Source organism: Natrix helvetica (assembly GCF_964273705.1).
Source record: "Natrix helvetica genome assembly, chromosome: 2".
NCBI lineage: Eukaryota > Metazoa > Chordata > Lepidosauria > Squamata > Natricidae > Natrix > Natrix helvetica.
The window spans coordinates 216,731,488-216,755,314 of NC_138552.1; the positions used below are offsets into that span (position 1 = coordinate 216,731,488).

General features: G+C 40.6%; 1 protein-coding gene across 1 annotated transcript in view; it reads right to left on the reverse strand.

Annotated features, from left to right (window-relative positions):
- Nucleotides 1-23,577, reverse strand: part of THBS2 (thrombospondin 2) — a 54,950-nt gene extending 31,373 nt beyond the window's left edge. Inside the window, exons 1-9 of the mRNA XM_081940895.1 lie at nt 23,339-23,577; nt 20,934-21,008; nt 17,278-17,834; nt 13,134-13,218; nt 7,762-7,958; nt 5,048-5,191; nt 2,706-2,802; nt 1,869-2,039; nt 923-1,099 (exon numbers count right to left, since the gene is read on the reverse strand). Of these exons, the coding sequence (XP_081797021.1) occupies nt 923-1,099; nt 1,869-2,039; nt 2,706-2,802; nt 5,048-5,191; nt 7,762-7,958; nt 13,134-13,218; nt 17,278-17,834; nt 20,934-21,006 (1,501 nt within the window). The 5' untranslated portion in view covers nt 21,007-21,008; nt 23,339-23,577. The remainder of the gene's footprint in view (nt 1-922; nt 1,100-1,868; nt 2,040-2,705; nt 2,803-5,047; nt 5,192-7,761; nt 7,959-13,133; nt 13,219-17,277; nt 17,835-20,933; nt 21,009-23,338) is intronic.
- Nucleotides 23,578-23,827: the final 250 nt, after the last annotated feature.

Consider the following 23,827-nt stretch of genomic DNA (forward strand, 5'->3'; position numbering starts at 1 on the left):
ATTATAGTCAAATGAAAATGGAGGTGTGATGATGGTGACATGTATAAATATCTGGGTTAAAATACTTGAGTTAATATGAATTATGCTTGATGACTGTGGAAGAGATGCACAAAAGCCTTTTGTAACCAACTTTCTACAGTATGTAAAGAAGGAAGATTTTATGTTTTGTGTTTGTTTTGAAAATAAAAAAATAAAAAAATATTTAAAAAAGAAGATGCTGTTCTGACCTAGGCTTCCCAAGAGCATGAAGCAAATTCCTTGTCCCAACAAAAAACCCTTTTATTAATTTACTGTGAATTCTGCTCATTCAGATCCAGCAAATCTAGCACAGTCTTTCAACAGAGAATTTACAGTCACAGACCTTATCTGGCTTGGAGAGCTGACAGACGATGTCTGCAAAACTTGGCAAGCAGTCTTGGAGAGTCATGAACCAATTAAGCAAACCAATTGTCTCCTGCAAACTCCACTCTCCTTTCGCTCCTCTTTTATTTCCTTTGGGAGGGGCCATTCATCGTCCACCTGTGGTCTTACTCCGAAATTGACCCCTGTTCTTTAGCTGTTCCCATCGTCTGGCAACTCTGCACATGTGCACACTGGGAAAAGGCTCCATCTGTTATCTGCCTCACTGATGTCTGACTGTGAAGGCAGCTGAAAACTGGCATATGGCTCTGGCCCACTCTCTGCCTCCGACACAGAGCCTTCATCAGAGCCTTCCCCAGACTCCAGGCCTGGCCCATGTTCCTCCCAATCCACTCACTGTCCAAATCTGCTGCCGGCTCTGCTGGCCACTGGTGGGCCACAACAGATGCTTTCTACTATAGAAGATGTAGACTTTGAACTCTTTCATTATACCCATGGAAGGCTTTTCATGCATATGCATATGGTCCTATTACAAGACAGAGATTCCAATCAACAAACTCACTTGGACATGGGTCCCTTTTGCATTCTTCAGTTTCACGCCCACCTCCTTTGCAGCTTTTCCCACCCATTTGTGGCATTGGGGAATTGCAGAGTCGTATGCGAGTGATGTTGCCTACTCCACATGTTACGGAACAGGAAGACCAAGGAGACCAGTGACTCCAACCACCATCTTGACGTACTGATCAAGAGAAAGAAAAAATGATAATGAATTTGCTTCTTCAGCCTCAAAGAATCTAAAGGAAATTCCAGTTTATCTCTAGGTATATACTGTATAAATCTCTCTTGGATTATAATTCAAGATACAATTATATGTCTGATGGTTCCTGCTACCTCTTCATCAGACCTCCAGTCATATCAACAAATTGCACACATAGTTCTATAAACACCCATCTGGGTCAGACAGAGCAATATCTTCACCAATCAATTGCTACTTGAGCAATTCCCTCTTGGGGAAAAATAAAAGTAAAGGTAAAGGTTTCCCCTGTCCAGTCATGTCCAGCCCTAGGGGACAGTACTCACTTCCATTTCTTAGCTGAGGGAGCCAGCATTGTCTGCCAAGATTTCCATGGTCATATAGCCAGTATGATTATATGCGGAGGCACATGGAATGCTGTTGCCTTCCCACCAAAGTGGTACCTAGTTATCTATTCGCATTTTCATGCTTTTGAACTGCTAGGTGGGCAGGAGATGGGGCAAGTAATGGGAGTTCACCCACTGCATGGAGGTCAGGTCTTGAACTCAAGCTTTCCAGCTGACAAACACAGTGTCTTTAACAGCTGAGCTATTGTACCCCTAAAAATACTGCAAAAAATAAGATTATAAAGGTGTTTAGAAAAGAGCATATCTTAATCTCATGGTACCTCATTTTTATCCTTCTTTTAAGATTAATCCCAGATTTACTGTCCTTTCACTGGATGCAAAGTTAAATAATGTGTTATAATACTCACTGCGATTGTCACATTTGCCAAGAGAGCAAGTCCTGGTCTGAATGGATGAGCCTCGGCAAGTATTGCTGGTGACATCACATGATCTTCCTCGCTGTTGGGTTCCAGCTCCACATGTGACTGAGCATTCTGTCCACTCTGACCAGGGAGACCAGCCTTCCTCCTTATCGTCAGCTGCAAATCAGAAGACACAAATATTCTGAGATGGTCCAGTTATTTACAAATATTAGCTTGTCATCATTTACAGGTAGGTTAGGAATTAGAAGGACAGAAGATCCAAACAATCAGAAGGACAGGAGATGCAAACAAAGCTCTGTAAAGTGCTAACTTTCCAAAATGATATGCAGCTCAAAATCCAATGAATATGGTTATTATAGTAACTTGCTAGTTGGGTGATTTAGTTTATCTCAACTCTATTTAGTGTTAGGTTTATAGAGAATGCTATTATTATTATTTTTAGGTGGCCTTTGTAAGCATCACAGTTTCCAAAACATCCCTTTGTTTTGGTTTTGAATTAGAGTATGAATCTCACATGGAGGAATTTTCAAATAAACAACACCCCTACTAAAAAGTGAAGTAGAAAATCCCAGAATGAAGTTCCTGTTTAAAGGGCTATACCATTTCAAATTGCAGGGTTTAATTGAACCAAGAATATTAGCAAAGATCCTTGTTCTTCATTTGGGAAATTGTCATTTTATTTCAATCTGTGCTCATTTCCCTGTGCAACCACATTTTTTTCTTTGGTTACTGAATTGGTGTTTTTGGCTTACCTTAAATACAGTGATATTTAATATGATGGAAGGCCGCATCATACAAATTGGGAAAATGTAGCATACTTACTGTGAGAGCAGATAGGACAGCACTCGCCATCAATAAAAGTTGGACGGGCACAATGCACAGGCGGGCATGTGATTTTATTGCACACGGTTTTAGAGTCCTATACGCAAAAAAACAACAACAATCAATCCCAGGGTCAGAGTATAATAGAGAAATGAAGTCAACTAAAGAAATCTCTTTAAAAAATTAGAAACGTGCAAATCACTGGAACTTAATTGGATAAGCTGATTTTCTTTTTGATAAAAAAAAAGATATACCAAATGATATAAAGTAGAATTTTCTATTGCTTTTCGTGCAATAGCATACATATCTCCAATGAGATACCACTCAAAACTCATGGGTAAATAACCTTGATCAAGAGGAGTTACGTATAGTATCTCCATCCCGGTCCTTCTGTTATACTTATTTTCTCAGTCACAATCTTGGTTGCTTGGTTTCTATATCCAGAATATCCAAGGGGTGTGAAGGTATGGGTTAATAAAAATAGCCAAGTTGGCAAGATACACCCATCATGATGCAAACCTTCTGTTCATGTATGGCTAATCAACAGATGTCTAAAAGAGGTAGGGCTACAATTGCATCTACCATCTTGCTTTTTTGACATCTCATTCCTGTTGGATACATTTGAGGGGAGCAGAGAAAGAGATTGAGGATAGCCATACCCTGGAATCTCTCAGGATGCATATAGTAGGTTATAAGGTTATAGCTTTAATTTGGCAAGATTCTGTTCATTAGGTGCAAGCAAATAAAGGGTGAAACTTGATTGGATCTCATTGTCTCATCTCTGGACTTGGGACTCACACATACACACTCTTCTTCATATCGGCTTCCAAAGTACCATTTTCCATAGTGGATGTTCTACAGATGAAGATCCTGTTGCACACTAGGTCATTGAAGATGGCAAACAAAAATTCACAGGCTGCCCACTAGAAGCTTAGAAGACAAAATGTTTCATTTCTTCTCCACTTTGGAGCTTCTGAGCAATGGAATCTACTTCTATGTCTACTACCGTAGAATGGGGACATAAAATTATGATGCTATGTAATTCCAGTGGCTAAGACTGGAATCTGTTGCAATTAGCCTCCAAAGAATTTCACATGGTCTGGATTATGAACTCATAACCATTTTAAAATTAAACATTTTACTCCCTGTGACAAATTCCTACTTTTTGTTTGCTGAGTTCAATTTATATGACTGATTATCTCACCATAGTGACTCTGGATGACTAACAAATTAAAAACACAACCAACAATGAAAATAAAATACATGACCAGCAGTCACAGTTTAAAAAAGACAATCAAACTTGATTTGCATAACCATCTCATGAGTCATGACAACCGAACCTCTAAATCCATCAACAGAGTTATTGTTGGGACCAACCTGAGTTACAGGTGGATGGTGTTCCAAATGGCAGGTGCAATAAAAGGAAAGGCTCTCTATGGGCCCCATAACATACCCCTTCTGCATGATTAAATAAGATGGGTAGGAGTAATTGGGAGAGGTAGTCCCATAAATAAATTCCTATTCATGATACCTTAGCGTTTGGTTAAGGTTTGAAAGAACAATCTATCACACGATCAGCTAAATATCAAATTTAGAATTGGCTACATTTGATGCAATGGGATTTAGAGCATGGTTAGTATACTTAGGATTACAGACTATCTTTACCCAATTAACAATTGTTGTTCAAAATCCAACATAGCAAAGTGGAATGGTTTGTTTTGTTATTTTTTTTTAAAAAAATACTTCAGTTGAATTCCTTATCATTTCTACATTCCTTTGCCTGTGCATGGAAATAACAGTCTAAACCAGGGGTGTCAAACTTAAAACCTGGGAGCCAGATCCGGCCCATGGGATGCTTAAATCTGACTGGTGGACCGCTCTGGAAACAGCGAAGGATTGTCCTGCAGTGTCTCTGCCAGTGAAAACGGAGCTCAGGAAGGCTGCGTGTGGCCCTCCCGAGCTCCATTTCCACTGGCAGAGGGTTTCAAGAGGCCGTCACAGCTGAAAACAGAGCTCATAAGCCTGTTTTCACTGACAGAGTGCTCAGGTCACCACAGGTGCCCCCGACACTGGTGACATTGAGCTGGCCACGCCCACCCCAGCCACACCCACCATTACCCCTGAGGTTAAACACAACCCTGATGCTGTCCTCAATAAAATTGATTTTGACACCCCTGATCTAGACCAAAATCCAATCTTACAAGCAATAGAAATGGAAATTTATTGAGACTGTCCATTGGTGGTTTTTTCACTCATCCTGACATAAATGCAGACTTTTAAAACATATCATGACTGAGATAAGGAAACAGTGCATAGTATGAAGAGATTCTTAAAAGGCTCACCTGGCAGCTACATTTTGTACAGCTGTCCACCACCCAGTGTGAGTTATTTGCAAATTCACGGCCATCTTGCCAGCAAGCGGTGTGGTTCTTGAGTGTTTTGTTGGGACCAAGCAACTCTGATACAATTTTGTTATTCTCCTCTGACTACAATGAAAGAATGAGCCATTACAAGTGAATACATCATGAACAAATAAATATGAAACTTTACCTGCAGTTAGTTTAGAAATGCAGAATACTTAGAAAGGACATTATTTGTACCCAGCTAATGTGTCAGTCAAAAAGGAAGCAAATAATTCAATTGCCATATTTTTGGGGTACAAATATCAACTCATATTACAATTCATGTCTGTCAAGCTTATGCAGATAGCAATACATTCCGTGGAAAAACTATTCCTCCAGTAGAATTTTATTTAATATTGGATTCCACTCATCTAGCACAAATTAGACCACTTCAGACTACAGGTGATATTCAGCAGGTTCTGACAAGGTCTGGAGAACCAGTAGCGGAAATTTTGAGTAGTTTGGAGAACCAGTAAATACCACCTCTGACTGGCCCCGCTCCCATCTATTCTCTGTCTCCCGAGTCTCAGCTGATCAGGAGGAAATGGGGATTTTGCACTAACCTTCCCCTGGAGTGGGGAGGAAATGGAGATTTTACAGTATCCTTTCCCTGCCATGTCCACTAAGCCACACCCACCAAGTCATGCCACACCCACAGAACCAGTAGTAAAAAAATTGAATCCCACCACTGGATCTATTTCAAGTGTGTGGTGAGAGTCAGTGTGGTGTTGTACTTCAGGTCCAGGAAGATGACTAGGGAGGTTCAAATGGAAGTCCTCTTTCAGCCACAGAAAGTAACTGGTTAACCTGAGTCATTTTCTCTCAACCCCATCTACTTCAAAGAGTTACCTTAGAGGAATATGATAAGGGAGAACCCCATGCAAGACAGTTTCTGATATGAGAGGATAATAAGAAAGAAGTCAATGAGCAAGCAAATAAAAATATGCAGATTTGATTCATACTGCAGAGTTGGCTATAATCTTAACTAAGAAGATTGAAGCATTTTGGAACTGGCATTCATTTGCCAGATGAAATACCTTCCTATCAACTGTTTCCAAAGTATATGCCAAACGAATAGAGAAATAGGTCACAGAAGAGTAAAAAAAAAAAAGAACAGATAAGAATCAAGGCAGAGAGGAACTAAACTGCCTCTCGCCAAATTCTAACTCCAATGAGAATCCCTCTTCCACTCATCTTTCTTCCCTACCTCGTAACCCCATTACAGACACATACAAACTCACATTCAATTGAGCCACCCTAATGTTAGCTTGAAAGCCAATTTGGTGTAGTGGTTAAGGCATCAGGCTAGAAACTAGAAGTCTGTGAGCTCTAGTCCTGCCTCGGGCATGAAACCAGCTAGATGACCTCGGGTCAATCACTTTCTCTCAGCCCTAAGAATTAAGTAATGGCAAACCACTTCTGAAAAAAAATCTTGCCAAGGAAACTGCAGAGATTAGGCAAGACAGCTTCTTAGACTTGGACATGGTTGAATGAAAGACAGGAAAAAAAGAGTACTTCAGTCTGGGTATTTTGGCTATTTAATTTACATGTTGCTAAACTCATAGAAAATTATGGAGTAAATTATTCTGTTGATTTCAGTGAAACGAATTCAAGTATGACCAAGTCTGGAACCAGCCTACAGTGAAAAGCATGATGCATTCATTATACAATATGTTACATAGTCTACTGCTTAGAATCAGCAAAGAGCGACTTCTTAGGCATTATCCATTTTGGCTTAAGAATAGGAAAGAAACTGCTTTGGAATTCTAATCACGAGTGCTAGTTGAATATCAAGCACAAAGCTCAGGATATTCCCAGTGATCCTTATCAGTGTTTTAAATAAATAAGTGCATGTGTATGAGAGAGAAAGAGAGACAGACAGAACCAGGGGTGGGCTGCTGGGGGTTCGCAGAGTTCAGGTGATCCTCTAGCTAGGATTCTGCCCAGTTCGGCGAACCCCCAAATGCCATTCCTGGCTGGCTGTCTCCATGCAGAGACTCAATGTAAAGGCAAGGCGGGGAGGGAGGGACGGGGAGGGGGACTCCATTCATCATGCCAGGTAAGAGCAGGGCCCACATGGAGGCTCGCGAAGGACAAAAAATGGGCCTACCAGAAGTTCTGGAAGTCTGGAAATCGGCCTCTTTCCAACCTCCAGAGGGCCTCCAGAACCCAGGGGAAGCAGATTTCGCCCTCCCAGAGGCTCGAGGAAAGCCTCTGGAGCCTGGGGAGGGCAAAAAAAAAAAAGCTCCGACTGGAAATTCTGGAAGGCTGGAAATGGGCCCATTTCTGGCCTGCAGAGGGACTCCAGAGCCCGGGTGAGGAAGTTTTCACCATCCCAGACTCGAGGAAAGCCTCCAAAGCCTGGAGAGGATGAAAAATGCTCCCCCCACTATAGTCCAAGAGGCCAACTAGGCCACGCCCACCATGGCCCCATCCACCCAGCAATAGGGCAGCGAACCCATTGGTGCAATTTTTGAAGCCCACCCCTGGACAGAACCCTCATAATTTCTGAAAGTTTTTAGTCATGTGAACCTAGAAGGTAGACCAGAATTTCCATCACCCATTGCTGGAAACAATGACCAATGTAATGCAACTATATCCTGGGAACCCAAGGCTGAAAACCACTTAGAGCCAGAATGACTGGAGTTACCTACCACACTTTTCAACTTGTCAGACAAACCGTTGATAACAACTCGTAATCCATGGAGCTCAGCAAACATAGATCCAAGCTCTTCACAAGAGCGATCACAGAATTCTGCTTTCTTCTCTGCGTTTTCTCCAACATACTCTGTCATGATTGATGGACTGAGATGCAGGATCTCTGTATTCTCATTAATAGTGTTCACTTCAGCTGCAAAGAAAGAAAACAAAACGAGAATGCACGCATGAACCAAACTATGTTCCACTGGTTGTATCCTTTGATTAAAATTATACATTGGTGCATTAGAATGATTTCAAAAGGATCTCTTTTGGAGCAGGTTCAATTCAAGTTATATGAAGGGGAGAAAAGAGGTTGGATCCCAGCTCTTTTCAATTATTGCTTTCCACAGCTTAAATCCCAAATCTAAAGAATTATCCTCTCCTATCTCAGAAGGCAATGAAAAAGTTCTTTAGAAATGCCATAGAAAGCTGTTCAACCTGTGCAATTCAGTTACAATCATAACATGCATCCTATACAACATTGTCCTTCTGAAATAACTCCTGATGTCTTTTCAACATTCTGGTTCCTGGCAGAATTTTACTTTTAAAAAGGGAGCAAAAAATAATGTAATTAAAATAAATGTTTGAGTCTTAATTATTTCCCTTCAGAAATGACTGCACAGGAGGAATGCAAAGGTATAGACATTAAAGATACCATAATCATCCTTTTTAAGGACTTTTAAAAGTCCAAACAGGGGACGCAGTGGCTCAGTGGCTAAGATGTTGAGCTTGTCAATCAGAAAGGTCAGCAGTTCAGTGGTTTGAATCCCTAGCACCACACAACAGAGTGAGCTCCCGTTACTTCTCCCAGCTTCTGCCAACCTAGCAGTTTGAAAGCATGTAAAAATGCAAGTAGAAAAATAGGAACCACCTTTGATGGGAAGGTAACGGCGTTACGTGCACCTTCGGTGGTTAGTCATGCCGGCCACATGGCCATGGAGACATCTTCGGACAGCCCTGGCTCTTCGGCTTTGAAATGTCCCCCTAGAGTCAGGAACGACTAGCACATGTGTGCGAGGGGAACCTTTACCTTTACTTTAAAAGTCCAAGCAACTTGCTTGAACAAACTTAGAAATTTGTTAATTATTGGAGACACTTCTTAGCATCACTGAACAAAGATGAGCAGCGGGCATGTGGCTTTAGAAAAATAATTCTGCATTGGCCAATTGTACCCTCTTTTGTAGTGAAAAGAGAGGAGCCAGGTGTCCACAGGGTGTGGTCAAAGTCATCATCTTGTCTTTGATTATATCCTGCAGACACTGTTGGAAAGGGGATAGAGAAATTATGATACCACCAATGAGATTAATGTGATATGGAAAGTTGGCCCCAATTTTGAACTTGGCATTATTACCAAGGAAGTGCAATCATTTGAATTGGATTCCAAAATATTTTGATGTTCCAGCCAGGAACATCAAATACAGCTTTGGGCTATGGAGAAGAGCAGAATCTCCATAGCCCAAAGCTGTGTTCAATAATCAAATCCAAAGCACTGCGCAGCCCTAATCATAATTCTGCTGTTTCAGAAGGAGAACAGGATTATATGGAAATCAGGATCTTCATTCACTCTTGGCATTGCTTTTCTTCTGGGATAGTGCTGTGATGGCATTACATGTGCTACAATTAGTTGGTCTGGCTGGGAGAATGGAAGATAAATGGGATGGAGAGTGGGGCTCCCCATTCTCTTCCTGCAGTTTACTAGGCACCCTGCAAATCAAATGGATGAGGAGACAGGATGAAGAGCCTTCTGAAACATATTTTGAGGGCTTGAAAGGGTACCTTTCATCATGAGAAAAGAAATCTGTTCCCACATTTTGCCCTAAGTGATCTTTGCCTTCTTTGGCTCTTTTGAGGCACCAAAAATAAGATTAAGGGTGGGGAGTGTTAAGTGTACTGAAAACCCCACTAACAAAAGGAGGGGGTAGTCTTGACAGAACAGGTCTAGGATGGCATTGTATGGATTTTCCGCCTTTCTTTTATCCTGTAAACCCTATTTTCCACTCCACAAAATTGAAGAAATGAAGATTTCCTAAGTGTTACTATTTCAATGTATGTTTCACTCCCTTTGGATAGACAACAGTCTTTCTAAACTGAGTTGGCAGAAAACTGCAAATTTCTGTCAGAGCATGCCTAATGCTGGTACAATGCTTCTTGGCAGCCCTTTTGCTGAAACAACAAATCCAGTTTTTTTAAAAAAGATAAATTCAGAGACACAAGTCCTAAACTCCAGATTCTTGGCATAAGTTTGAGAACTACAAGGGAAGAGGCTTGCTCTCAATATGACTAAGATTCAAGAATTTGAGACTTGGGAACAGCCTTTGTGGTCACCTAGCCAATCTCCTGCTTCATGCAGATTGTTGCAACCACAACAACTTTAGTATGGCCCATACCAGGTTCTTAGCATAAAAACATAAGCAGTGACCTGGCCCATTTTGTCTAGCTACCTGTTCTCACAGTGGTCAACTAACACCATAAGGAAGCCCATTAGTCTCTCAGCAGATCAACTTCAGAGCAGTGGTGAAATTCAAAGTTTTTTTTACTACCGGTTCTGTAGGTGTGGCTTGGTGGGTGTGGCAGGGGAAGGATACTTCAAAATCTCCATTTCCACCCCACTCTAGTGCCAGCCAGCATTGGTATTTGCCAGTTCTCCAAACTACTCAAAAGTTCCACTACCAGGTCTCCAGAACCTGTCAGAACCTGCTGAATTTCACCTCTACTTCAGAGGTAGCCACATTGCCATCAAGGCTAACAGACATTGATCCCCATGTCTTCCTTGAATTGGTCAAACCTAGGAAAGAACAATCCACTGTGCAATCCATTCTTCAGATGATCCTCTCTTCCTACATAATTTTTCTTCAAACATTTAGTTGAAAACTGTTTCCTTGTCATTGTATCCCCTTCTAAAAACAATTCTGTACTCTGCAAAATCACTTCCTGTGAAACCAATTTGGAAGCCCATCATTTGTCTTGTATAAATTTAATTCTTGGAATGGTCTGAAAAATTGAACACTTATGAAACATATACATTCTATTAGATTTTAGCATTACGTACCAATAAATGGTTTTCCCAATTGCAATATATGGCTGTGAAAGTTGGACCATAAGAAAGGCTAAGCATCAAAGAATTGAGGCCTTTGAACTATGGTGCTGGAGAAGACTCCTGCAAGTCCCTTGGACTGCAAGGGGATCAAACCATTCAGTCGTATAGGAGATCAACCCTGACTGCTCCTTAGAAGGCCAGATCCTGAAGATAAATCTCAAATACTTTGACCACTTAATGAGAAGAAAGGACTCACTGGAGAAGAGCCTAATGCTGGGAAAGATTGAGGGCAAAAGAAGAAGGGGCGACAGGGAATGAGGTGGCTGGATGGAGTCACTGAAGCAGTAGACGTGAGCTTAAATGGACTCCAGAGGATGAGAGAGGACAGGAAGGCCTGGAGGAACGCTGTCCATGGGGTTGTGATGGGTCAGACACGACTTCACAACTCACAACAATCAATAAAGAGAAATTAAAACAGCATTCCTAGAATTCTTGTTTCAGAATATTTTAATTAATTATTTTTATTTCATAAACTTTTAAGCCTTTTAAGGCAACAGACTGACATCACCATGTTATGCTTAGTTATACTAGTGAAAATCAGTAGGTATACCAGAATGGAAAATAATGATAGCACAGTGTTAATGTGGCAAAATAGGAGGAAAGTGGATATTTGATCTGTGAATAATCCAAAGTATAACTTTCATCAAAGAAAGACTGCTTGGCAGGGGGAAAGCTTACTGCTAATGATACTAATCAATTTAATTGTGGTGTCAACAGCTAACTAAATCCTTTTCCAAAGTCTATAATGACTATATTTCCAGCACTGAGAAATTTGAATGACTTGGCTGTTTTAAAACATCAGAGTAGAAACCCTAAAAATGCAACACTGCACAATGGAAAATTGATCATGAAGTGGAATATCAACTTAAGTGTCAATTTGATGGAATAAAATGACGTCCTCCTACCATGTGGACACAAAAGTATAATAGGCTGCCCACATACAACGTAATTAATGTAAGATTATAACATCAACCTCAACCGGGTTTTGACCCAGTATATTAAGATTGCAATCATCATAATGGATCTAGAGGCTGTCCAAACAGTAACCCCCCAAAAATCCTATTGGCAATCAACATCCAGCAAAAAACAGTATCGGGGCCTCCTTCTGATCATTCACATAAGATAATTCTAAATAGTCCTTTTAATAAGATTTTTATATGTACTGAGATAAGGCTGTTTCATCTTTCTTTGTCTTTGGCTCTTAATGCAAAAATATATCCCAAATAAATGACATCTTTGTGAAATGTCATATCTTATTCAATTTTGTTTTAATGATACTTAACACAAAATCTAAAGTTCTTACGATGTCAGATGCACCCTAGAACTCATGCCAATTTGTTGCCTTGTCGGTGGGCGTACACTGATTTTAAAGTACATTTTAATATTCAGGCAATTGTCTTGTCAGTTCTATTATAAATGGGATAATAGCTTATGTCTTTTCCAGTATTTTTGTCACCAATTTCTTGACATGCTAGTTTTGGGGAATAGGAATTAGAATCCAACAACATTTAGAAAGGCATAGATTATCCAATCCCACTTACCTCTTTGGAAAAATAACATTTGGGAGATAGGATTGACTAAAATCAATCAATCAAATGAAGTACCAAGTTGGAAACCAAGGTTTCTAAAACCTGCAATTCATTTTTCATGAGGTATGTGGTATTATACTTAGGAGGTATAAATTTAAATTTTTGTGACGCTCCACTTTACAATTTACATAATTATAACCCAAAAGAAAGGAAGCAGTTCTCCTTTTCCATAAAACTATTGAAAAGTTTTTAAAGTCAGTCCTTCCTTCCTTCCTTCCTTCCTTCCTTCCTTCCTTCCTTCCTTCCTTCCTTCCTTCCTTCATTTATTCATTCATTCATTCTTCTTTAAAGGTGCGAAATCTGACTGGGAGACCAGTCAAACTCAGCCAGGTATTTATTGGGGAAAACTAGAAGGAGGAAGGTGTAATAGTCTTGAGTTATTCATTGTCTTGAGTTATTTATAAAAATAATAAAGGTAAGATAATAAATAAATTTGGTAGGAGTTGTATTGAGAAGTACAGCAAACAGAACAGCTCATAATATTTTTATTATCAATTATACTAAACTTTTCATTCTATTCATTCACACTTCCATTCTTTTCTTTCCCCCTTTCCCACTCATTACATTCCCTTTTGGATTCAGCCTAACAGAGAAGGAAAATGTGCATAAATTCTGGATTAACAATGCCACATCTTCTTACCTGATTGACTTCTCTGGCATCCTTTATTGCGCAAAATATCCTCCACTGTAGTTCCAAAAACCAGATAAAGATTTTGTATGAGACCCTGAAAACAGACAGAAGTATTTTTTTTCATTTTTCTCATATATTTTAGGGATATCTTCTTGTTGCCTGTTTTTTTTAAACTGAATTTAACAATGAATAGATTAACATATGCAACCTTTATTATGATAAAAAATGTTTCTCAAATACATTGCTTCATGTGTAAAGAGGCATTTCTTTGCACAGAGTTAATATTCCACCAGCTGTCTTTATAACACATTTTCAAAAGTTCTAATATTCAATGTGATGATACATAAACACAATAATAAAAGAGAAATAAACAATTAGATGACTATAATTTAAAGACTTTCTTAACATGGACTTCATCAGATGATCTTGGTGAAATGATTATTTCTCAGTGCAATCTATATCACTGGATCGCAAACAAATCATAATAAGAGGAAAGATGATAAAAAGTATACCTCTATACTATAGAGTAATATGACAATGTTCATAATATATTAACTTCTATTGGCTTCTAACACCCAAATCCTGGGATGATGCAGAATATTTTCTAATAACAATCTGATAACAGTCTTTATCAACCTTATGAAATTATAATTTCCAGAATTACTTGGGAAGAAGTTAGTAAGAAGTTAATCTTTGATGGTTTTAGTCATACTTTCTTCTAGATGGATTTGCAATCTAAGTTGTAAATTAGTAATGTGTGTTTACCCAATTACATTCTATTCCTAGTGAATAGTTGAGATCTAAGTCAGTTAACTACTTTTCAATCAGTTTATAGAGCTAAGAAAAGATAGGAAAAAATAGAAATGGAAAATTCACTCCTATCTACACTCTTCATTAATGCAATAAAGTATTTACAGCCCAACCAGTGGTCTGCATAATAAAAGTTTAAATCTGAGGACATCTGGAAGGCTACAGATTCCTTACTCATGTTCTAAAAGTAGGAAAGCAATTTCTAATTTTCTCTCCCCCCTCCCCCTTTCAGATGCAGACTAAAGAAAAAAGATATACATGTTTCCTCCTCTGTGTGACTAATATGGAATGAATGTGTAATTCAACATCTTTTGAAAGTTTGGATAAATCTACTGTTATTGTGAAAAAAATACAGCTGTTAGCATCTGTATTCAACAATTGTTGCTAATCCGTCAATTAGTACACCCCAAGGGGAGATATTCTATAGACCAATTCCCACAATTAGAAATGCTATGAATGACTAAGATTACAATCCTTTAGGTAAACTTTTTTGCGTTCTATTCAACTCATTGGGACTTGCTTCTAAACATGTGACCCACTGGACTGTTATTAGCTGCCCAGAGTCGTGTGTATGAGAAGGATGGCCTATAAATTTATTAAATAAATATTATTATTTCCCCCCCCCCCCAACTTTTAGAGTCCAACTAACTGTTTCTTATTTAAAATCAAACTAGTTTGCTCAATTAGTTACAAGTAAATCTTGGTCCCCCCAAAAATGCCATGGATTGAAAGACAGAATAAGATTTCAATTTTTCATTAGATTGCAACCTCTCAATCTGGAGCAGCCTCTGCCTCCACAAAAATGCCTACTAAGTCCTTTAACTGCTCTTTTCAGCACAGGCAGTTTTGTCTTGTTTTTTTTCTTTAAATAATAGTGTCTTGACTATGGATATGTTCTGTTAAATCCTTGTATGTATGACTTAATTTCTTTGTTTATATTGCCCCAAGTTCTTGATAAGCAAAGGTATTAAATCAGAAATAGATAAATTACAAATGGGTATACTGGACTCATGTTTTTCAAAAGAGAATCCCTAGTTGAGCAGCCCTTATTTTATTGATTGATTGATTGATTGATTGATTGATTGATTGATTAAATGTATATGCCACCCATTGCCCCAATAAGAAGACTCTGTCTTAAGTGCTTTCTTAAGATGATACCAGGGGTGAAATCCACTTACCTTTGCTACCAGTTTGGTAGCAATGTGAGGACCTTCCATGCATGCGCAGAGCATCAACATGACATCCGAGCGGGTGGGCGGAGCCCTCTACTGAGCGCGCCTGGCAAGTAAGTAAGTCAACAGCCAGGTAAGCAAACAGCGAGAGGGGGGGGAATCCGCTGTGCCACGCGGTTTAGATTAGCTAGAAAGCAGGAAATCCTGCTTTCTAACTAATATAAATTGCGTGGCACAGCTGATCGTCAGAAAAGCCTGGTCGTCCAAACTGGTAGCATTTTTTTTACTACTGGTTCAGGCAAACAGCTGGCATCTCTGCTACTGGTTTGGGCAAACTGGTCCGAACTGGTAACATTTCATCCCTGGATAATATCATAATTCAAAGAAACAAAGCAATCCTTGCAAGGTGTTGTCCTACTTAAGCATCCAAATTCTAAAATTGCCTTTTTCACCCTTCCTGATGTCATGCAACATGTGATCAGCAACCCTCAATGGTTTTTAAATAGCTATTTTATGTTCACTAAGGACATTCCACACACCCTCATGGATTTTCAGAAATTCATCTGATTGACATTTTAGTTAATTACATGAGGAGTATTTCAAAATATTGTGCAGTTAAAGTGTAAGTTTGCAGGAAATGGAGCTCATTATTAAGTCCTCAGTGCTGGAGAAACTGCCTAATTAAGGAATTTAAGACCTTTTAGATGGGAATATATTAAGTCCCCTTAGCTGCAGGAATCAGCATAAGACCATAAGAATGGAAGTCTGGTTATATTTGGATAGCCATTACTTCTCTGATGCTGGTACAGAGAAAGAAAGACAACTCTAGAGCTTTCTGAACAAGTAGTTCTTGCTGATCAACTGACTTGTTTAGCAACCATTTGGATTTGTGATGGTTGAAAAAAATAGCTTGGTGAAAAATCCTCACATAGTTCATTGCAGCATCCTGCAGTCACATGATTGATATTTGCAAGCTTCACAACCAGTTCCAACAAGTAGAATTAATAGAGAACACAGAACTAAAATCGCAAGTCGTGGTTATGTAATGTCTTGTTTAATGACCACAGTGATTTATTTAAGTACGGAAATGGAAATGACATTCAGGCACAGTCATGTTTTGTTTTGTTTTACTTTAGCAATAGAGTTGCTGATCCCAATTGTGGTAGGTAAGGACTACCTGGAAATGTTGAACTTACACCTGATGGTGTTTCAAAAGATCAGACATGGAGGACTGGAAGAAGAAATCATACAGACCAGGAAACTGTTGGCCAAACTGGTGTCTCTTACCTTATTTTCTTTCTTACCAGATAAGGTATAGTTTAGAAATACTGGACATGTCATTTTCTATTTTATATGCTACTTCAGAAAATGTAACAGAGTTGGAATTGTTTTCTCCAGTTATGCAAACTGTGAATTCTGGAAGTTTAATCCAGGACACTAGTTTGGAGAAGGTTGAACTGAAGCAATGAACAATGGAGATGCTCCTTCTTCCTTCTCCTCTAGCTTTTCCTCCCCAAAGTGCTAGCTCACTAGTAACCTTGAGACAGTTACTGTGACTTCTAGCTTGCATATAGATCAAGTGCTTTGCCCAGGGGTGGTATTTAATTAGCTTCCCTACCAGTTTGAAAATGTCAGTGCGTGCCTCTGCGCATGCGTTATGCCTTCTGCACATGTGCTTTTCGCTTTAAAAAGGGCCTAAATGGGATGCCATAGAGCCGGGGCAGGTGGGCAGGGCCACCAATGATTTCCGCTACTGGTTCAGGCAAACAAGTCGAAACCAGTAGAATACCATCTCTGGTTTTGCCCATGGGAGGAGGAGGAGGAGGAGGAGGAGGAGGGGGAGGAGGAGGAGGAGGAGGGGGAGGGGGAGGGGGAGGGGGAGGGGGAGGAGGGGGAGGGGGAGGAGGAGGAGGAGGAGGAGGAGGAGGAGGAGGAGGAGGAGGAGGAGGAGGAGGAGGAGGAGATGGTTGCAGCTTTCAGTGGACACTATGCCATGAACTGATTTAAATAATTACAATCTCCAGGGTACTTACCTTACTTTTCAGATTCCAAGTAAACATTTGATACCACCTCCCCTGGGAGAAAGACTTGATGAATTCAGTCTTTGACATAAATAACATTCAACTGCAAGCCTTTTACTTTGTAGACCATCTGGCTTGTAGGATACCTACCCGAAAGTGGCTCTCTCGTGTAGCTCCCTTGACCACATACATGTTACTTTTCTCTGCTTTCAGGTATTCATAGAAAGGTTCTTCCAGGGTCAAACTGTCAACGAGGTCGCAACCAACGTAGATACTGTAGTTTTCTCCTGTGACTTGTACCGTGATATTCTTCCACTGCACATCAGCTAATTCCACATCTTCCAAAGAATGCCGTTTCCAGGCTCCATCAATCCAATAGGAAAGGTCAAGCGTGTTTTCTTGACCATTGGAAACAATCTCAAACTGTCGTTGAAAGATGCCAGGGCCTTCCAATGCAAGGATGGTCCCTTTGGAACTCCTATCCTGCCTCATGGTGAGGGTAAGTATGAAGCCCTCATTTTGCTGCATCAGTTTAATAATCTGTCTTAATTTCTCTGAATTAACTGGAGGGATGCGATCGAACCGGATGAAGCGATACGCTGGGACATTAGAAATGTTGCCCCGAAATAGTTTTGCTCCGATCGTTTTTCGGTTTATGTTGCTGATTTTCAGTAAGTCAAAAGAGGTCCCATCCTCTCTCTCATCATCTGCAAAGCCACCGCCAAACAGTGACAAGGTTACAACAAAGGAATGAACAATGTAATTGACTATCATCTGCCCAATACGCCTTTCACTCTCATACAGTTTTAGCATGACTATTTATCATTGCACTTAAAAGTTGAACAGTCCTTGACTTACGGCCACAATTGAGCTGTGATGGCATAGTGGTTAGAGTGCAGTACTGCAAGCTAGTTCTGCTGCCTGCTGGCTGCCTGCAATTTGACAGTTCAAATCTCACCAGGCTCAAGGTTGACTCAGCCTTCCATCCTTCCGAAGTCGGTAAAATAAGGACCCAGATTGTTGGGGGCAATAGGCTGACTCTGTAAACCGCTTAGAGAGGGCTGTAAAGTACTGTACATTGGTATATAAGTCTAAGTGCTATTGCTATTAAGCCCTAAATTTCCATTGCTTGAGCAAGAGAGTTGTTAAGTGAATCTTAACAGTTGTTAAGTTGCTAAATTAGTAACACAGTTGTTAAGTGAATCTGGCTTCTCCAATGACTTTGCACATCAGAAGATCACAAAAGGTGATCGCATGACCCTGAAACCATCCTAAATAGGAACCCGTTGTCAAGCATCCAAATTTTGATGGCCCGACTCTGGGGATGCTGCAGTGGTTATAAGTGTGAAAAACAATCATGAGTCACCTTTTTTCAGTGCTGTTGTAACTTTGAATGGTCACTAAAGGAATGGTTATTAGTCAAGGACTACCTCTAGTGCAATTTCTAGCCATTTTCTCACTCATTCACAAACAAAAAAACCCTATAAGGTAGGACATATGTATCTCAGGGGTGAGTTCCGGAAGTCACTACTGCCGGTTTGCTTGTGGGCGTGTCACACGCATGCACAGAGCAATAAAAATTGCTCTGCACGTGCACAGAAGCAAAAAACAAGATGGGCATCACCAGGAGAACTGGTTCAGGGGTGTGGCAGGCCTGGGTCACTGCCGGTTCCAGTGACCAGGCCACCAAACTACTACCCATTCGGCCAAACCGGTCCGAACTGGTAAGAACCCACCACTGATGTAGTATCTCAACATTATAGACTGGATATAGACTGGCCCATATTGGATAAATACTTAGTGAATTAATCAGTGGACATAATTTAAGTTAATCTCCTACTCAAATATACTGCATTGCAAGCTGTAGACTTTAAAGCACATTAAAACACACACTAAACTATAGTTTGTCTACTGAATAGTCCAGAAGTAGATGGTTCAACATATGGTTAAGCTACTGTGTGAACCTTCCCAGTACGTTAAAAAGTAACTTTGCATGGTTTCAGGTGGAATTTTACCTCCAGGCTATTTCCACGGAAATGACAACTCTTACATGATGATGTTCTCCTGTGAATCGAGTGACTTAAATATCTCATTCATGTCATGATATCATCATGATATCATTTCTACCATCTGCATGGTAACCATCAAGACATGTGTGACATCATTGCATTGAATGCTTACATGCTTAGTATGAATAATTACATACTTAGGGTGAATAATTGCTGCTCTTTGGCATGAAATGATTTTGTCTAGCTGCTACTGTCTCTCGCTAAAATACACCACAGAGATGTGCTTATTGAAACTGAATAAAAATGCAAGCCAAATCTACTGGCCTGCCAGGAAAGATGCAACACTGCAGTTTCTGTTGAAGCCAAGGACACCCTTGGGAGCTTCTCAAAGAAGAGCAGCACATAAGCAAAGACTAGTAACCCCAGTAGATTTAGAGTTGTTTTTTTCTTTTAAACAATTGGCTGAGTCTTAATTCTCAGAGGGAATCAAATTATAAATACATGCACTAGCCAAATAATTCAAGAGAAAGAAGAGGTGCTTTTAGTCACAAATTAATGGGATGTCTAAAGCCTCACATTGACCTAAGTTTGTTCCCTGTTTTAAACATTGGGCCTTTTCTCACTGCTGAGTTGAAGTGCCTTCTATCAGTTTTTCAGCGGGCAGAAAAATGCATCCACCTGACATCAATCAGTCTCTATTTTGCCTCTATGGACTCTTTTCAAGCCACTGCAGCAACCTGATTTCCCTCCAAACTTAGGAGGAGAAGCTAAGCAGGTTTTATAGACTTTGAGGCTGGTCTTGGGTGGTGAGGGAAGAAGAGGAAAAATCCAAATTTGACACCAGATTAGCTAAGGCAGCATGTGCGATACAAGTCTAGTGAATTATAAGTTGTCCTCAACTTATAAACATTCCCTTAGTAACCATTTGAAGTTGCAGTGGCCCTGAAAAAAAGTGACTTATGACCATTTTTTACAATTGGGACCATTGCAGCATCCCCAGGAACAAAATTCAGGCGCTTGGCAACTGGCGTGTATTTATGACGGTGGCAGTGTCCTGTGGTCATGGGATCATCTTTTGCGACCTTCTGACAAGCAAAGTCAATGGAGAAGCCAGATTCACTTAACAACCATGTTACTAACTGAACAGCTGCTACGGTTCTCTTAATAACTGGGGTGGGAGAGGTCATAAAATGGGGCAAAATTCGCTTAACAACTTAGCAACAGAAAGTTTGGGCTCAACCGCGGTCATAAATTGAGGACTGTGTTGTTATTATTATTATGGTTTGGTCACCCAGCCAGCCAGTTGTTTAGACTGGATTTGGCATTTTTTGTCCTCCTATCGAATCTTCCCCAAGGACCTGGAATAAGCAGATATTTTTTTTATTATCATCATTAATGTATACACAAATATGTGTTATGGTTTAAAGTTATAATTACTCTGCTTTGTTTATCAGCTGGTGATCAGATGAAGGCATTGTCGTGGAGACATGGCAGATTTTCCTTTGGATTACATCATGCCTGTACTTTGGTTAGGTAAGAGTGAGTCTCCATCTCTTTGACCCCCCCTCCTCTGCCTCCACAGCTTTTGAGACAGAACTATTCCAATTTCATATTTTAGGCAAGCAGCGGAAAAAGCATACTTGAGTAAGTCTTCTTAAGGGCAAGCCAAAGTCATGTGCACACAACTGCAGCTGCTGTTTCATTAGACATCCTTATAATTACTAAAGTTTCTGCCACTTTTAAATTGTTCAGACAATGGAGAAATTCCATACAGAATACGGAAATTCAAAGACCTACCTTGAGCCTGCGATGAAAGCCACAAAGCTAGGCAGACCATTAGCCCCAGTAACCAACTCCTCTGTAACTTCATGCCTATGAACAAACCAAGATGCATCCATTATTGAGGCTTCTTTACCCACTTTGATTTTAACCACTTAATTCATCTCCCCCCCCCCCAAAAAAAATACTCAGCTGAGAAAATTCCTGTGTGGCAGACTATTACATTTCTCATTTTTGTATATAGGGAATATACAATACTAAGCTACCGTGTGGGATCAATATGTTTACTTTGGCCATGCATGCACAATGAATCACTTGATCTGGGGTTGATTATGACATTAGTCAAAAGGCTCATTTGAAATGCAGGGAAAGTAGTCAGGAAAAAAAAACCCTCCCTAATATATTCAAGGAAGCAGATATATGATATGGGCAGAATTCCTTCAAAGGTTTTCTGTGAGACGTCTGGGTGCTGGATTGTCTATTAGGTATTGAATCTCTGAAAGTCATTATTGGCCAGCTGCAGAGTTACATTCTTAGACGATAATGATATTTCCAGCAGGGTTCCATATATAGCATGCGCTAATGCTTCAGCAACAAATCCTCATTTCTCACACCTACACCAAACAGTTATGTGTACACACACACACACACACACACACACACACTGACCACTGGAGAAATAGCAGACAGCTTATTTCTCTGTATCTGTTGTTGTATCGGCATAAAAACAACACTTCATTTTGATCTATTCTATGTACACAGCTTTCTTTACTCATAAAAATATTTAGATTTCATGTTCTAACCATAAATATAAGTTTTCAACCGCAGTCCTGTATGGAGTTCATGGAAGTCCCTTTGAATAATGAATTGCTAACAGAATGTTTCACTACCGAACTGTTAACTCCAGTGTTGAAAATTTAATACGATCTGCAGTTTTCTTTCTTCTTTTTTTTTTAAAGTATAACATAAATTGACTACTTCTATTTAAATTGTACTATAGATCTCATAACTGGGCATTTATTCCATATCAAAGCAGGAAAATGCATAGCCAGTTTTTTAAAAAATTCCCAAGTCAACAGTGTTAATAGGACAAACATGCAAAGCTGCACAAAGTAGTCATTGACAGAGAAAACCGCATATTAACACATACACACACACACTACAAGTACAATCCCCATACAAGATAAAGTTAAGCACTATTCCAACCCACCGAAAAGATTCAATGTTTTTATATCTATAGGCAGTACAGCATAGATACATGTTCTTGCAAAGGCTACACTTTACATTGTAGCCAGATTATACTTTGAGAGGAAGGTTTGTGGACCATGGATGTGTCCTTAGGAACCCAGCAGTTAAGTAGAAAGGTTGTGCTGAACATCCATCTGAATGCTATCAACTTTGCTAATGTTTCAGCAGCAATTCCTGAAAAATCCATCAGAAAACTATCAAGCCCCCTTCCCAGATAGAAACCACAGTTCCCAGCTCTAAACTCAATCCAATAAAGGGAAACTCTTGTACTGAACTTGTGCAGGGGATTTTTTTTTTTTTTTAATGTTTCAGAGACTGTGACCCGAAGATGCTCTTGTGGCTTGTGTTGGGCGGAGAACTCAGCTTTCTTCCCTTCATAAACACTCTTCGGACTGGAGAGAAAGACACGTATAGCCTTGCCTACTTGCCTTGCGTACTTCTTCTGCACACACAGCACTAGACAACTGGACAGTTCTGACCAAAGATTTAGTGCGTCAGTTTTGAGGTAGGAGCCCTCCTCTCCCCCTGCATACAGCTCCCATTTCCTCCCATCTAAACAGTAACAGAGTTGGAAGGGACCTTGGAGGTCATCTAGTCCAACTCCTTGCACACTCAGGAGACCTGTACTAGGGATTCGAAACGCCGAAACGCCCCAGCGCTGGGTTGTGTTTTTTATGACTTCTAAAGATAGGGCTTTTTTTAAAAAAGAGTTTTTTTTAAAAAAAAAAATCTCAATTGAAAACCTCGCTCGTTTTTACAAGAGAGTGTTAGGGAAAGCATGAATTCTTACTCACAAGCAAGTGTCTGCGCTAATAGCATTAGAAAGTCGGCGCACTGGGTGTGGGAGGGAGAAAAGGGATCTGGACGCAGACTGAAACTTTTAATTCTGGCCCAATATCCCTGCACAGGTCCCGCAGAATTGCATCGGAATAGAGAGGAAAACAGTTGCTCCGGGAATTAGACGCACGAGATGCCTATCGGAACTCGAGAGCTCTTTGTCCTCCTACTACCGCTTTACCACCTCAATTCCGCTCCCGGAGTTTCGTTGGGGGCAGAGGAAGGAAGAGCCACGTGTCGGCGTTTCCCGACGACGAGGAAAACTTTCTGAAGTTTTTTTTTTTCCCTCCTCCCTCCTGTGCGCCTCTCCGAGAAGCAAATGGGCTTCAAAGTCCTACCTGCCAGGAGCCTTCCCGCGAACCTGCGGGATGAATTGCTGCCAAATCCAAGACCAGGGGGAGACCCAAGTATCCGGCCGTGGCACGGAAGCGCGAAGCCCGTCTCCCTCCAAGCGCTGTCCTTCGGGCCGGTGCGCTGGAACAAGCGACCGCTGGGATGCCTTTTGAAGCGACTCCCCAGCCTTTCGCTCGCCCGCTTTATATAGCCCGGCGCGGGCTGTCAATCAGCCAACAGAGGAAACGCGGCCGCGACCTACAATTCCAAGCAGACAATTTGTAGCCGTCTACCTGGAAGGCGATCCCCAGTCCAGCCACACGCTCAACCGCAAGCACTCCTCCTCCCAGCCCCCCCCCTCCCCGCGCATTGGCAGCCCTTCCTTCGGGGGGAGGGGTGGAGCCAGGCGGGAAAAGGAGAGACCCGTTCCCAGCCGTTGCTCCCGTCGCAAACGGCTTGCATTAAAGTCCCTATTCCTTAATTCTGGGAAAGCC